Here is a 15,909-nt window from a genome sequence, read left to right as displayed (position 1 = left end):
TTCATGTGCTTTTAACTTAACAAACCAAAATCCCCTATAAACATCATGATTCTTCACTGTTTCATTATCAGGCCTAACTGCTCCATTTGTTCGTGAATGAGGTGGAGTTGTAGACCACCTACGTGGAGGAAAATCACGTGAGGGTATGTATCAGGACCGTCAACTCCTTCCGTGTCTAAAATCTAACGGTTTCGGTGGGGCCCACATCACATGAACAATTTCTCTCCCGCGTTGATGTCAGGGAAGAGAGAGAAGAGAATCGACGTTTGGTCTGTAAAGAGACGACGTGTGAACACTAACTGAGTGGGAGAATTAGCAGCCAGTGGTGCTCAGAGCTTCGGTAAAAGATTGGTTTGCTGGTGAGAGAATCTCTTAGCTCTATTCATGATAACCCCTTAAATTTATAAATTTTATTTTCCTTATGAGTTCTTTAATATAAAACTTGTTACAAACTTATAATGCCATCCTGTGGCACTTCATTGGATTTTTTATCTACTAAATTTTTTAGAAATAATCCTTTTTGATACTCGCCTCTCTTTTGAGAGGTGTAACAAGCATAAATTTAAAAAAAAATTAATTTATAAGACTAACTTATTATATAATATTTAAGAGTGAGCCTCTTAAATTTTTAAATTTCACTTTAGTTATAAAATTTTTTGATGTGAGATTTGTTATAAATGTAATGAGTACAAGCTAATCTCAAAACCCTCTGACGTGAGACTTGTTGTAAATGTAACGAGTATAAAGAAAAAAAAAAACCATTCCAAAATTTTTTGATATGAAACTTGTTTCAATGTCAACTTGTCAATAGATAACATCTTCGATAATTTTAATTTATGACCTTTACCCAGCCTTCTATCAATTCCAATTAAGAGGCTATGTAATGAATATAAGGTTAAAGAGCAAATTCATTCTCAAAAATTAATTTGCTTGGTGAAAAAACCTCTTGACTTATGAACTTCCCTTCGTTTGAGTCTCCTGCGGCCGTGGGACTCGCTACAGAATTCAACGTGTCCGCTTCATGAAGAATCGACGGCTGAGATCGATTGGCGGAGCCACCATCTCTCCCAGTATAAAACTAGATCGCGGCCTTTTCCCTCGGTACTCCAGTTCCTAATTCTAGAATAGGTTTCTAGGTGAAAGTGGGGTTAGCATTCCCCTAATTTCCGCCTAAATCTTGAAATTTTAGGTATTCAGTGGAATCAGATCCCGTATTTCGTAGAGGACGACGATGCTGCTCCGTAGCTCATCGACGCCGGTTCTCAACTCATGGCATCCTCACTTCAAGGATTCGTCCCCCGAACCGGAAATAGTTCATCAGATTCCGAGAAATCGCTCGATTACATTGTCGGCCTCGTCGAGCTCCTTATCTTGGATGGACGATTCCGCGAATAAAATGACGCGGGCGCTGTCCGAGACAGATCTGCGGGACCTGTCTGTGCCCAAGAAGAAACCGTTCACCCAGCTCTTTGGTGGGCTCCCGGTTGAAGACGAGGAGGAGAGCAAGGTGGAGAAAGGGTTTAGTGCATATTCCAGAACGGCGTCGTTTGGTCGTGGACTGTTTTCGTTTTCTGAGTTGGACGAGGAGTGTGGGGTTGGTCCCATGGATGATGACACGATGAGTGTTTTAGTTGGAGGCGAGATTGGTGGTGGTGATGGAAGGACTGGTCGTGGACGCGGAGGCGGTGGATCGGACGACACAGAAGATGGGCGTTCGGGGTTCTGGGATTCGAATCATGGCAACGATAGCGTTGACATGTATTACCAGACAATGATCGAAGCAAATCCAGGGAATCCGCTTCTTCTTAGCAACTACGCAAAGTACTTGAAAGAGGTGAGTGAAGTTTCTGTTGGCTTTGTTTTTGGTCTCCTGTATGATATTTCTATTTGCTGCTTGAGGTTAATCAGTATAATTTTCTGTTTTTTTAATAAAATACTGAAGGAGAGGTTTAAGCTGCCTTGTTCTGTCCTCTTTTCAACCACAATTCATTGGTAATTGCTCGTCGTGTATTCTTCTGCCTATTCGGTGATTAAGTTCTCCAGTTCTGATGAAATAATTTTATGATGAAAAAGGATCTTTCTTTGTATACCCTGAAATTTTTCCGAAGTGAGATAAATTCTCATCACATCGTTGCTATTTAGTCCTAGCTTTTCACAAAACTTTACAGCTGAAAAAGCTGTAACTTTCTAGCGCTTCAAAGCTTCAGTTTTATTATTTTTTGTGTCTAATATACTACGCACGAGGCCGGGTTAAAGATTTGAATATTGAATCACCTCTCATGTTTGTTCTTCTTCCTTAGCTGTAGTCCATATATCTCAATGCCTCGTGCTGCAATCCGCATAGTTTGATCTTACCATGTTGATTTGTTATGGTGACAGGTTCGTGCAGACTATGTTAAAGCAGAAGAGTATTGTAGCAGAGCAATTTTGGCAAACCCAGGTGATGCAAACGTACTATCCATGTATGCAGAGTTGATTTGGGAAGGTCAAAAGGATGCTTCAAGAGCTGAAACTTATTATGATCAAGCAGTCAAAGCTGCTCCAGATGACTGGTAAGAATCATCCGCGGTTGCTTTTTTTTTTTTTTTTTTTACTGGTTGAGTTTTTTCCCACACATATATATCATAAACACAAACTTCTGTTCGATAATGTTATTGGAGTAACCTTGGATAGTAAATTATCTAATTTGCAAAGGATGCTGTGAATAAACTATTGCTCAATAGCTTATGTCATTCTGTGAATTAACCCGAGCTTTTCTTCGTGAATGCAGTTATGTTCTAGCATCCTACGCTCATTTCCTTTGGGATGCAGAAGAAGAGGATGAAGTAGTGGGAGAAGGTGGTTCTGAAAAAACTCCTGGTTTTCTCCATAGAGCTCCCTTGGCTGCTGCTTCTTAAGTTGCATGTCTTTGTAGTTAATACCATACGACTACCTCACTTTGTCTATATTACCTTAACCCTGTAATTTTTGGCCGACCAAATAAGATGTAACGGTTTTTCGTTCAGTTCAGTATATGGTTGCATGAAAGGTCGATTTTCGATTAATAATGAAAAAAGTGGCAGGCCTTCTCTTTACCTTGTCCTTCTGATTCATCCGCTGATGCATGTATTTCGAAAAGCTTCATATAGTTCTAAATTCTTGCTCAAACGCACACATCCAAGGGATGATTTATTTAGTTCTAACTTAAGTATAGATTAAACATGCGAAGCGATGTTGGATTGATACCAGTGATTACATATATTTTGTGGAGTAGAGCTACAATATTGTAGGAGTGTCGGGGGAAATGCAAATATTTTCTCTGCAAACGCTATCAACCATCAAACTGCCGTGTAATTGTTTTAGTGCCAATTCACGAGCTTTTGTTATTTTGCAAGTGGAATCTGTTGGTTTTAATACTTTGTGGGAATGAATGAATTATTGGGTTTTGGTACACATACGTGCACCTTGTACAAGGAATGGAACCATTGGCACTCCGGTTTTGAAAATGGTTAGGATGGTGACAGTTGAGTTTACATGTTGGCAAGTTGGGGGGAATGAAGTTGCGAAGTCCGACTCGTCTTTTCACTTTCTCCTTGGCGCTGTTTGCATTCAGCATTAGACCTTTTGGGCCATTTCTCAGAGTCTTGGCCCAAAGACCTTTTGGGCATTTTAACGCATTGTATAATGAGAAGAAACTACTGCTGTTTGATTGGACAAATAGTTAACACTGGAACTTTTGCGATCTGCAATAGCAGCTTAAGTTAGTTCTTCTCCTGTCTTACTTATAAGATAGAGAGTATTATTTTTGATTCTATTTATAAGATATTTTAATGATTAGTACGTTCATTTTTATCATTTAGTCTCTATTAAATGTTGAAAATTTAATTAAATGTTAGAGTATTTTATTTTTAAACTAGTTAATAGGGATAGAGTTAAAAATTGCTCAGTTTTTAGAGACAATTAATGAGAATTATGGTTTTTCTTGATTTTGATAAAATGTTGAAAGTAACTAGGAGCAAAGAAGAATATTCACTATTCAGACAGGCTGTTATAAAAAAAAAGGGGGGGGGGGGGGGGGGACTACTCAGGCAGGCTTTAAATTTTATTGGGAACTATAGAGGGGAGGAATCAGCATCCTCCTCAATTAAGTTAAGAACAAAGTACAAAAAGTGTATAGAGGCGAGGGCTCATTGTTTGTGTAGGACAGGCAAAGGCTTTCAGAAGAGAGAGCAACACAGGTTGAGCCCAGCTGTAGAATCCACAAACCTTGTCTCCGCCTTACTCCGTGAACCTCCAGTCCTGTCTCCCACGCCATTGCCAACCCACACATACAAATATCCTAACCATGCCATGCCATCCTCCATTAACCTGCTCTGCAAGCTACCCACTTTGAATTCCTCTTCCCTTTCCACGAGCTTTCTGGGGACGCCACGCCGCCGAGATCATAGCCGCCTCCTATTTAAAAACTATCATTCACATCCCCACACACACACACATTGATAAAAGATCACACTGCTTCTCTGACCACGGCTACATATCTCGTGCATATCTAGAAACACTTTTCTAGCGTGCTTCACAGCTGAAGCATCATTTATAAGGGCGCCTGTAAACCCGTTTCTATCTCTTTCTTTAAAACAACATTTTTTTTCCTTCAAACATAAAATTAATAAATACAAATATAAGTTATAATATCTGAAGTCCAAATTGTAATTCTTTAAAATCTAAATAACAAATACAATACAAACACTATAAATTTGACATTTCAAATTTAAGTTCCTATAATCATGTAAAAAATTAAGAAATTTAATCACATCAAACAAAAAATATTTTTCAAATAATATCAATCAAACTTACATCTTAAAATGCACTACAAATTTAAACCATGAAATTAAGTGATTTTATTTTATTTTAAAATTAGTCTTATTTAATTTTTTTAAAAAAGGAAATTAAAAAAAAAGGCTGACCTAAACCTTTCAAGGTTAAATCCTAATGGACTCAACCCAAAAAACTCAAGCCTAAGAACCCTACATATCATTTTTTTATCAAATCTTAAAGTCCAGCCCTTGTGAAAATGATATGAAAATATGGTGTAAAACGGGTTAGAGTCAAGGCATCAAGGTAATATAAACTTCTGATATAAATTTATTACTATCATTTTATAATTAAATGAATTTTTGTGTTCACGCAAATTTTGGAGAGTCCTTTTGTGGGACCCGACGCCCTTCGTGGAATCCCGAAATGTAATTTCCAATTAGATGGGACCCATCATTCATGAACCCCAGTGCCTGACACGCCCTGCGCCTCGCGGCAACTCGATCATATGCCGCCGCATTAACCTTCACTCTCACTCCCTCACCGACCGATTTTCCTTTCTACTTTGCTGCAAATCCTCTCTCCCTCCAAATCTCCGATACCCACAGAGAGAGGGAGAGATGGCGAGGGATGAAATCACTCCGCTGGGTACCCATGAAGGAGGACAAGAAGAACAAGAGCGAGGTGCTGGGGGCAAGGTGAAGAGATTGCTGCCGAGGAAACCCCCCGCAACTCCTTATTCGCGGCCGCCGGAAACCTCTCGGCACCGTTGGATTTCGAGGCTCATGGATCCTGCTTGCCGTCTCATTGCTGGCCAAGCCACGCGGATTTTCCCTTCCTTCTTCTCCAAAACCTCCGTCGCCCCTGCTCTTCCTGGCCCTACTCGTGCCGACGGGGATCAAGGTCTTCTAACGTTTTATTTGCCATTCCTTTACTATCCTTTTCGTCTGTTTGCCATTCTCGTGCTTGTTCTTTTGGTGACTGATATTAATTTGTCAAGTACGGGGACTGGCCTTTCGGGATCCCCCGGTTTTAAAATACTGTTGGTAGTTTTGCTTCTTGCACGAGAATGTTTTCTCAGATGCATACACTCGTCTTCGTTCCCTTAATGATGTATCTTGTCAAACTTTATCCTATTTTCAATTGAGCTTATGGCGAAGTTCCAAAAGTTAATTTTTATATGCCTATCATGCTGGCTGGCAGTACTAGCTTGTCAAAACTGTATCAATGAAAAATATGGCTGAATACTGTCGATTACTGAAGGACACCCAACACGCTGGACCTATCTTAAAATAAAGCTTGCCTTCTAAATCAGACACGAGCATGCGTTCTGTTATTGTAATCTTTATGGCTACCGCTTATCCCTTTCATTGAACTGGAATGCTTAATGGAAATTAGAAATGGACGTGAAAATAGAAATATTGGTGTAGAAGCATTTATGTCATAAATCTTGATGGCAGAACATATTGGAAGAACACGCATAAGAGCACCATTTTAGAGAGTCATTTCTTTGTCATGCCGGAAGCATAGACTGTGACTGTTGATGAACATTTTCCCCCTTAAATTATTGCCAATTTTATCAATTGAATAATGAGTAATGACTGTAAATGCCAGACAAGGAGCCTTGTGGATCCTGCTGCTTAGAGTAACATTGCTTCACTTGTGTCATGGTATCCTCTCCTCTTGGTTTTTTTTCCTGTTCCTTGAATGGTCCTATGCCAAATTTTATGACTTTCGTTATACATATGGATCTTAGATGTCTTTACTCATGGCTGATAGTGGCATGGTCATGTCAAAGCTCGTTGGCTCAACATAAGCAAAGTGTTTGGATTTGGAGTCAATTCATGCCGATTTTAGTTTCAAATTATTAAGATTCAAGAGCTGATTTGCTTTTAAATTTCCAAGTTAGAGACTTCTTTCTATCACAGTTTACTTATATGGAAAAGGGGAAAAGCATGTGGAGGGTAAGAAGTGGGTTATTCCTTCATTACTAGCCAACATCATTATGAGCATGAACTGACAGTGATTTTTGTATTCTTGGTTGTGAAGGAGGTAGTGTTTTCCGTATAGAATAAGAATACGAATGGCTGAAAGTGTTATACTTATTAGGAGATGAAATTGTTATTATTTTAAGAAATAAATAAATTTGGAGTGGGTGCATCCAATGTTCTTAGGAGCTGGAGTACTTGTTTAGTGATTGCAGTTAAGATCTTGGCACTAAATATCTTCAATGTCTTTATATGTGGCAGAGTAAACTTTGCTAATAGACCTATTTATGGTTTAGTCCCCAATACAAAGTTTTATAATTTTGGTATTTATCTCTGGCCTAGGACTTCATGTGGATTTGCATAACATCAAATATGGAGCTCTAGGGGAAATAATAATTTTATGACTGCTTTGATGTTCTGTATTTGAATGGAATTGGTGATGGTGGTGGCTTGAAATTCATGGCACTGATTTTTCCCTTTTAAGTGAAGAAAATGTTTGATAAGTTATAAGAGATATAGACCTGAAGTTTGCCTCAAGCTACTGCTTTTGATGTCCTAGGCAAAATATCTTCATCATTTCTGTTTCCAGAGTGATTGTAAAATCATCTGGTACATCTATGCCTTTGATTATAATTTGGTGCTCCTTTGCATGTAGCTTGTAGATAATGTGAAAGCTTCTAGGGGCATAGCAAATACTATGACCACCATTCATGTCAATTGGCCTATATTATTCATTGATTCATTGCAGACATTTTTCTAATGAAGTTGTTCATCTGTTATAGGTAAATGGCTGACAGGTGAAGAAACTCAAAGGGATGACAGACAGGAAGGTGATTTACATGTAAGAAGTTGGCCTTATCTTCTATGTTTATGCTTCATGTGAAACTAGAAAAACATATTGCTTCTCAATTTTTGCATTCCACTATCTTTGTTCTCTTGCTCTATACACCTGTGTATGACTTCCTTGTGTACGCATCTTAACATGGTTTGGGGCAGATTCATTTTGGTATATTCTTTGCTATATTTTGTAAGATAAAATGCAATCCCTGTGGGGATTTATGTCTCCTCAATATAATTATGCTTAATAATCTTGTCTCTAATTTTGATGATTAGTGACCTTTGCTCATTATAGAATTCCATGTTTGCCATGGGAAAAATTTTTTGGGTTGAATCTTGAAGTCAATACTTAATGAAATGATAGTTGCTTGGATGTCATTGCAATACAACAAAATCCTGTTTTCAAATTGAGTAAATCTTCTAAGGATTTTCAGGTTGAAAATGTGGAAAGCTACTTGGCAGAAGTTCCCAGTTATATTCAACTCTCAAGATTTACTGATGCTACATGTAGTGTTAAAAAACGGCTTTGCTTTTCTGGCTATTATTTTAGCTTTAAGACTTAAGATAATTGAAGCTACTACAAGGAGATTACATTTAGAAGTGAAAAAGAAATAAAAAAAATGAGTAAAAAAATCTAGCTCTTGAGGCTCCTTGGCTCAGCCTTGTTCATTTCTGTCATTGTGACTGGTCATTAATTATTTTGGTCTTCTCATTATAGATTTGTGTGTTTTGTCCAGATTTCCCCCCTTTTCTTCCCCCTTCACATTAATGTTTTTATATCTTCATATGAATTTGTCTGAAATCTCCGTCTTTTGGAAGTTGTTCGATGATCAACAAAGTTCTTTTTATCACATCTGTGCTGCCCCTCTCTACCTTTTTTTCCCTCCTGCACAAGGCAAGGATCATACTGAGTTTGGAAGCTTTTCCTTAGCCCCTTACATTTTTCGTGAGTATGCTAAGTCTTTTGCAGGATGGGACAACCAAATCAGCTGAAACAGAAAGTACTGGTGAAAGATATAATAAACTGAGCAGCAGTTGTGATTTGGTTCTGCATAAACAGGATGAAAAAGGAGAGCAATCTGAAAACAACAAGCTATCTGAAATTGAGCAACTGGTAAAAGGGAAAAGATTTTCGAGGTACAACTTAATTGATATAGTAGTATTTATTTATGTTGGTTGGATTGCTAGTTTCAGAAATTTGTCCTGGCAATCACACTTTAGATCTAATTATTCATCCCAAAGGCTTAGATATTACTTGAGGAATCTTGGAATTTCAAATCCTACTTTTGCTCATAGTTAAACCCTCTTTAAGCGTCCTTATATTCTTTATTTTGCTGTTGGCAAAAAAAGTTTCCATTGCTCTAAAAAACGGCTTTGCTTTTCTGGCTATTATTTTAGCTTTAAGACTTAAGATAATTGAAGCTACTACAAGGAGATTACATTTAGAAGTGAAAAAGAAATAAAAAAAATGAGTAAAAAAATCTAGCTCTTGAGGCTCCTTGGCTCAGCCTTGTTCATTTCTGTCATTGTGACTGGTCATTAATTATTTTGGTCTTCTCATTATAGATTTGTGTGTTTTGTCCAGATTTCCCTCCTGCACAAGGCAAGGATCATACTGAGTTTGGAAGCTTTTCCTTAGCCCCTTACATTTTTCGTGAGTATGCTAAGTCTTTTGCAGGATGGGACAACCAAATCAGCTGAAACAGAAAGTACTGGTGAAAGATATAATAAACTGAGCAGCAGTTGTGATTTGGTTCTGCATAAACAGGATGAAAAAGGAGAGCAATCTGAAAACAACAAGCTATCTGAAATTGAGCAACTGGTAAAAGGGAAAAGATTTTCGAGGTACAACTTAATTGATATAGTAGTATTTATTTATGTTGGTTGGATTGCTAGTTTCAGAAATTTGTCCTGGCAATCACACTTTAGATCTAATTATTCATCCCAAAGGCTTAGATATTACTTGAGGAATCTTGGAATTTCAAATCCTACTTTTGCTCATAGTTAAACCCTCTTTAAGCGTCCTTATATTCTTTATTTTGCTGTTGGCAAAAAAAGTTTCCATTGCTCTAATTCTTTTTATTTTTTTAATTGACACCACCATGTTAGGAATTGATGCCATTTCAATATGCTTGCATGTTAGTCTAGGTTTCTTTTTTGGAGAAGTTTTGAATTTATGGCTTTATCAAACCTTTGAGGAGTGTTACTAATTTGTTATAATGATTCCTAAATCATGATCATGCCTAAAACTTTGTCCTTCTGATGCAGAGACGAGGTTCACCGTTTGATGGAGATAATAAATTTGAGGGCAAGTGAGCTTCCTAATGTTGTACAAGGAGAGGAAAACGCTAGCCTAACTGTTAGAAATGACAACAAAGGAATTGTTGTGTCACATGATGATCCAAACATATCAAATGAACAAAAACACGAAGACTTGACTGGAGCTTTATGGGGAAGCTCAACACGTCTTGATCGGTCAAAGGTGGGTACTGCAACTTGTCTTTATAAATAATTGACATTTGCTGGAAGATCAATATCTTTGTCTAAAAGAAAAATTATCTTCAATTTGTTTTTTTATTAATGGTTCAACTGCACTTTTGTTTTCAAACTACTGGTAACTGCCCTCGAATATTGACAAGCACAGAACCTTGGACTTCTATTCTGGGGTTTGTTGCAGTGATTGCCTCCATAAATATTATTTTGTCCACTAGATAGCATGCGATTCAAAACACTGTACATTGTCCCTATCCCATTAATACATTCTTCCATGGTCTATCTAGGTGATGCTTGAGACAAACTGAGCATTTTGTTCATGTTTTACTACTAAAGTACTTGAAAATAGGGTAGATATGGATTGCTTATTTGTCACACTTTTCCACTGTGACTCAGAAATGATTTACCATCCTATTAAGTAGTTTTTATTAGAGAGAGAAAAGCTGCAGATGTGTAAGTTTAATACTACCATAAAACTATTATTTTTTCTTGGGACTCATTGAGTTCTAATGCAGATGGCCCTAATCATTGAGTTTATATTATAATCATATAAATGACTTTCAGGTCCAAGATGATATTGGTGCCTCACCAGTTGAGATTGCAAAGGCTTATATGGGTTCCCGTGCATTTGAAGTAGGCCCCAGTTCTAAGAGCACAGTCCACACTGTTGAAAGCGGCATGCTACATGGTAATGAAGCTGCTATAAAGCCATATGTTCCATCACTTTCACCAAAGACGTCAGCATGTTGGCCAGGTGTCATGGTGCAAGATTCTTACACAACACCATTAAGCCAAAGTAGGGGATATGGCCTTCATAACTTCCCCAGAACGCCTTATTCTAGAACAATTTTATCAAAATCCAAGTCCAGGGTACGTTTTGTTTGAAGAACTTTACCTTTTACACCTTTTACTTTGATGCTTCAAAGATTTTCTGTTTATGGAATTATGATTTTGTTTTGTTTGTCCAGTCAATTCACGTGCAAGGCAATAACAGTCATATGTCATCAACTCCCCTCCATCAATCACAGACTACTTTGTATCTGCAGGTATCTTTTGGTTTACCAATTATTTCTTGATTGTCTTTAAATAGGGATGTTTCTTTTGTTAATTGAAGGATTTTTAAACCAGACTCTATTTGGATTTTTGTTCGTTTTCTGGTTTATTTGATGTGTCGGAATATGAACAAATTCAAGATTTTAATTTTTCAATGACAAGGAAAAACTTTGTTATCCCTTCACCAAAAAATAGAAAGAAAGGAACAAAAGGGGAAAAAGAACCAAAAAAAAAATGTTATCTTACATGTTGTGTTACGTTTTTGTAACTTTGACATTTTATTAGTCAGTTATAACCGTTGGTTATCAGCCGTTGGGTGAATTTAGCAGTTATATAGATACTTTTATGTTTCATTGTATTGGTGTGTGATCAATAGACTTCGGTATTATTTAGTAAGTTCTTGCCTCTCTTTTCTCTCTTCCTCTTCACCCTCGTCTCTCATTTTCTTTAAACCTTCATCTGTTCTTCTCTCCTCCTATTCTCTTTCTACATCTATTCTATTCCCTTCTATTATTACAAATGTATATCAATGGTATCAGAGCCGGTCATCCTCGGCCATGGCACACCATTCATTCCAAGAATATGAGGATGACCACTAGATGTGGCTTCGTCAGCAGGGGAGTGTGAAAGAATTCAATGAATTCTTTGATAGCCACACCAGCAAGTTAAAATTACAAGAAAAATATTTGGCTTTTGCGTATATGGCTGGGCTTAAACCAGAACTTGTAGAACCAGTGCGTCTCTTCAAACCAAGAATGATGCAAGAAGCTAGAAGTCTTGCAAGAATGCAAGAAATCATGCTAATGCGTCAGATAAAAAAGAAGGCACAGGCACTTCAAGATAATTATCGATCACAAGAGTTTTTGGAGAAGGATGAAGTAGGTACACCTCTACAAGATTGTGGGAATCAGCAAGCCAAGAATGGCATTCAAAGGATTCCGTAACTATAACAAGGCAAGAACTGCAAGATGATTGCAGTGATTCAAGAAGGTTTCTTTGTGCGAGTTGTAGAGTAAAGTAGGCTCAATCATCTCTAAACATGACTCCTTAAGCTCTTTAGCTGTTGGTGTGGGTAAAACCGTCAGTCTAGACTTTAGTTTGGGTACCAAACACTGTTCGAAACATCAATGTTGGCCACTTGAGCCTTCGCCACACTCTGTTCCAACTTTCTCTTCATCTTTGTTTCTGATCAACCCATCGTTACCTATTTACGTTTTTTCTGCCGCCACCACAAACTTCTCCATTGCTGTCCTTTGTTCCTTGGGTGTCATCGTTGCTGTCTTTGCTGGTTTCTCCATTGCAGTCGATTCTGTAACTTCAAATGCTTCATGGCTATTTGCTCCATCATCACCACCCCTTTTTGTCTTCTTATCAACGTGTGTTTGTCTTACCCGTACCCATTTAAAGACTCTAGACTTCTCACAGCTACAGAACCTGGGTGAACTTTTCACAGCAGGGAGGGCATGTGAGAGTAAGCTTCAGTGGGTTTTTTTTGGGGTCTGCACACATGGGAGCATGGGTCAAAGACAGCTGTCTTTCATATCAAGTGGGTGTAGTTTTAGTGGATGGCAGCTAACACCGATAGTCAATACATGGGTTCAAGTTTCAAGAAAAAAAAAAAGGAACTACTCCCTGATTTTTCTGTTCAGAATGTCATGTGGCTAGGTCCTAAAAAGTCAAAAGCTATTCTGCCATGTAGGTGGAAGCTTCAGACACATAAGCTGGACCTTTCATCCTTACTGAACCTGAACCAGCTTCTGAATTGGGATAATTGCTTGGGCCCAATGTCACTCAAAGATGTTACAATCAACCCATTGAAAAATCTATCTTGTTGGGCTTTTCTTTGTCTTCAGCTCTTCCCTGCCCACTTATTTGTTGTTCTATGGTACAGAGGAGGTTGACTAAAAATGCTTTTGGGCTCAACTCATTATTTCCATTTATTCAGCAGTGTACAGTCGCAGTGAACAGTGACAGAGAGCAATGACAGTAGCTTTTAAGAGTTTAATGTTTTTTTCCCCAATATTTCAGCATGACCTTTGGGGGCAAAGGTCTTTTGGGAGGGGGGTATTGTTATGTTTTTGTAACTTTGATATTTTATTAGTTAGTTATAACCGTTGGTTATTAGCCGTTGGGTGAATTCAACAATTATATAAATACTTTTATGTTTCATTGTATTGGTGTGTGGATCAATAGACTTCGGTATTATTCATAAAGTTCTCACCTCTCTTTTCTCTCTTCCTCTCCACCCTCTCGTCTCTCATCTACTCTAAACCTTCATCTGTTCTTCTCTCCTCCTATTCTCTTTCTACATCTATTCTATTCTCTTCTATTATTAAAAACGTATATCATGTTGAGGCTATAGGTTCTTATTTGTCTTGGTGATCTTTTGAAGTATAAACTGGCGTAATTCTTAATGCTGAATAGGAAATGAGACTCTTTTCTGTTTTCATTTAACATGTTAAATTCTGATAATATAAGTTAGCATGAGAAATTGGAATGGTGTCACATGCTAAGTTTAAAGCCATTCTAACCTATCAAATACAATGAACATGCAAGTGGGCTTTACTGACATCCCCTTTCGTCGTTTGGGAGTGTATGACAGAGTTTCATATCTCTGACTGAACTTTTTGCGTTTTTGTTAATTTTTTATTTTGTTTTCAGTTTATTGTATGTCAGATAGTTTGCTTAACTACGTTATGCAGGATAAATCTAGAGTTGATGCATTTGAGGGTGGTTATGGATCTGTTGGACCCATCCGTCAAATTAGGCACAAGGCTGGTGCACAATCTTCTTCAAGAAGGCCAGCTTACACACCTTCACCTCTGAATGGCCCGGCCAGGAGGGAAAGTTCAGATGTTCATGAAGGTTTCTTGCCTGCTTTTACAAAGAATTTGGAACCTGACAAGACTGGCGACACTCATAAATTCCACTCATTAGATAACAAGCCACAGGGTAGTGGGGTTGCTCTTCCAACAGTGCACATGCATACCAGTTTGATGGCTAGGAGAATATTGGAGCATATTGATAGAAATCCTCCCACTCCTCAACAGAAATCTGCAGAGCTGAATCTGGCCACTAAATGGAAGAATCCCGAGTCTTCTGTTAATGCCAATGGTGTCTTGTCAAATGAAAATAATGGCTTTCTGAAATTAAAAGATGCCAATTCATATAAATATGATGGGTATGATGGAAAGAAATCCACTCTAAATGAAATTCAAGGGAGCTCCCATGTTGATAGTTTGAGTGCTGATAAATCTATCAATGTCAACAATGCAACATCTTTGCCATCTGGAATCAACGTTGGCAGTAGCTTCCTGAAAATTGGAAGTGATGCAAGGTCCTTGCAAAATACTAATGGCGCCCAAAATTTTCCAATGAAATCTACTGAAGAGGTACTCAATCATCTGACGGGCATGGAAACTTCTTATTTGTATTATGACATTTTCATTTTTTTTTTTCCAATGGGCATGGAAATTGTTACTTTATGGTTTTCAATTTATTGAAGATGATTCTTGTTGTGCCTTGATTTACTTTTGAAAAGACATCACATTTTTTCTAGATTTATTAATCTTTGTGCAGGATGCATCGAAGATTGTCTCATCTGTTAATCAGCCTAGTGTGAAAATTCAAGAGAAGATACCTCTGTCCAACTACTCAATTGGAAAACCGGTATTACCATCTATTAACATCAACAAGCCTGAGCCAAAGTGGACCTTGGCATCTGATAGAAGCTCAGGATTTACCTTCCCGGTTTCTGCTGCCTCTTCTGTATTCTCCGAGCCACCTACACCATCCATCGTGCCATCGTTCTCCACTGGCGGTGACCGCCAATCAAAAGAAATTGCTACTGAACCTTCATATAGTTTTGGATCCAAAAGATCAAGTCCAGCTCTAGTGTTCTCTTTCCCTTCTACAAGCAGTACTGCTGTTCAGAATGACGCTGGTGACATAAAGTTCAGCTTTGGGTCCAATGATAAGGCTAGGCTTTCATTTAGCTCGTTTGGTACGAATGCCGTCTGCTGAAACAGGGGAATTTAGGTTTCATAAGTTTTCCGATCTATTTTTTCCCTCAGGCTAATAGGCTTTCTTTTCTTTTCTTTCTTTCTTTGCTTTTTTTTTAATACTCTTGTTGCCCATCCTCTTAGCTGTTTGTACAGGCACTCTTGCTTTTGTTTTTCGACTGAAGATACGAGTGAATTAAAAATTAAGCCTTTTTGAAGGGTTACAATTGAGTCTGTCTATTGTCTTTTCCACTGACCTGCTGGGCTTGTTGGAAGACTAAAATGTAAAATATTGATAAGCAGGTGATTTCTTATTACGTCGGTAGAAGTATTTTGTCTTGCGACACGAACCTGACCTGCCTGCAAATTTGTATCAGGGACCTCGGATTTTGACCTAGGATTCCAAAGCAGTTTATCCACCTAAAAAACCATTGCAAGTCATGTAGTTCGTTATATTTGTGTGGCCCAGTCAGAACAGAGAAGAAAACATCAGAATAGAGAACTTGGCTTATGCCTTCAGGAACGAGCCAGCTGACTGGGGCTTACAAAAAGTGCATATAGGCACATCGTTCTGAGCTTTAATTGAATTTTCGTGAATGGCATGAAATTTTAACCCGAGGGTCAGCTTCTACGAAAGTATAAAAGCCTAGGCAACCGTACTCATGTGTCTCCTCGGACCGAACAAACTACTCTAAGCTTGCTCTATCCTCAACAACGCTCCTTATCAACATTAGGTTCAAGCTCAC

General features: G+C 38.1%; 2 protein-coding genes across 4 annotated transcripts; both read left to right on the top strand.

Annotated features, from left to right (window-relative positions):
* Positions 1 to 945: 945 nt before the first annotated feature.
* LOC129300893 (uncharacterized) lies at positions 946 to 3,074 on the top strand. 2 transcript variants are annotated; one of them, XM_054939494.1, is made up of 4 exons: positions 946 to 1,101; positions 1,190 to 1,834; positions 2,380 to 2,552; positions 2,771 to 3,074. In XM_054939494.1, exons 2-4 carry the CDS (start codon positions 1,232 to 1,234, stop codon positions 2,895 to 2,897), a joined length of 903 nt encoding a protein of 300 aa, XP_054795469.1. In that variant the 5' UTR covers positions 946 to 1,101; positions 1,190 to 1,231; the 3' UTR covers positions 2,898 to 3,074. The 2 variants fall into 2 exon arrangements, with proteins under 2 accessions (XP_054795469.1, XP_054795468.1); XM_054939493.1 differs by lacking the exon at positions 946 to 1,101 and having other exon boundaries at positions 1,109 to 1,834.
* Positions 3,075 to 5,274: 2,200 nt separating this feature from the next.
* Positions 5,275 to 15,390, top strand: LOC129300894 (nuclear pore complex protein NUP1-like). 2 transcript variants are annotated; one of them, XM_054939496.1, is made up of 8 exons: positions 5,275 to 5,694; positions 7,562 to 7,620; positions 8,548 to 8,753; positions 9,885 to 10,098; positions 10,674 to 10,979; positions 11,078 to 11,155; positions 13,865 to 14,554; positions 14,742 to 15,390. In XM_054939496.1, the coding sequence occupies exons 1-8, from the start codon at positions 5,412 to 5,414 to the stop codon at positions 15,183 to 15,185; spliced, it is 2,280 nt and encodes a 759-aa protein (XP_054795471.1). In that variant the 5' UTR covers positions 5,275 to 5,411; the 3' UTR covers positions 15,186 to 15,390. The 2 variants fall into 2 exon arrangements, with proteins under 2 accessions (XP_054795471.1, XP_054795470.1); XM_054939495.1 differs by lacking the exons at positions 5,275 to 5,694; positions 7,562 to 7,620; positions 8,548 to 8,753 and adding an exon at positions 9,231 to 9,461.
* The last annotated feature ends 519 nt before the right edge of the window (positions 15,391 to 15,909 follow it).

The sequence above is a fragment of the Prosopis cineraria genome, unplaced genomic scaffold, assembly GCF_029017545.1.
Source record: "Prosopis cineraria cultivar Desert tree isolate PC_DT_omini unplaced genomic scaffold, ASM2901754v1 PC1797, whole genome shotgun sequence".
Taxonomy (NCBI): Eukaryota; Viridiplantae; Streptophyta; class Magnoliopsida; order Fabales; family Fabaceae; genus Prosopis; species Prosopis cineraria.
Note: the sequence above shows the minus strand (reverse complement) of the source record. Positions and strands in the feature narration are given on the sequence as shown.

Bases quoted from the DNA above. Each gene is read 5' to 3' on its own strand.
- LOC129300893 (XM_054939494.1), top strand. From the start codon at position 1,232: ATGCTGCTCCGTAGCTCATCGACGCCGGTTCTCAACTCATGGCATCCT. The intron at 1,835-2,379 runs GTGAGTGAAGTT...TTATGGTGACAG, and splicing joins ACGCAAAGTACTTGAAAGAG to GTTCGTGCAGACTATGTTAA. The intron at 2,553-2,770 runs GTAAGAATCATC...TCGTGAATGCAG, and splicing joins AAAGCTGCTCCAGATGACTG to TTATGTTCTAGCATCCTACG.
- LOC129300894 (XM_054939496.1), top strand. From the start codon at position 5,412: ATGGCGAGGGATGAAATCACTCCGCTGGGTACCCATGAAGGAGGACAA. The intron at 10,980-11,077 runs GTACGTTTTGTT...TTGTTTGTCCAG, and splicing joins TATCAAAATCCAAGTCCAGG to TCAATTCACGTGCAAGGCAA. The intron at 14,555-14,741 runs GTACTCAATCAT...ATCTTTGTGCAG, and splicing joins CAATGAAATCTACTGAAGAG to GATGCATCGAAGATTGTCTC.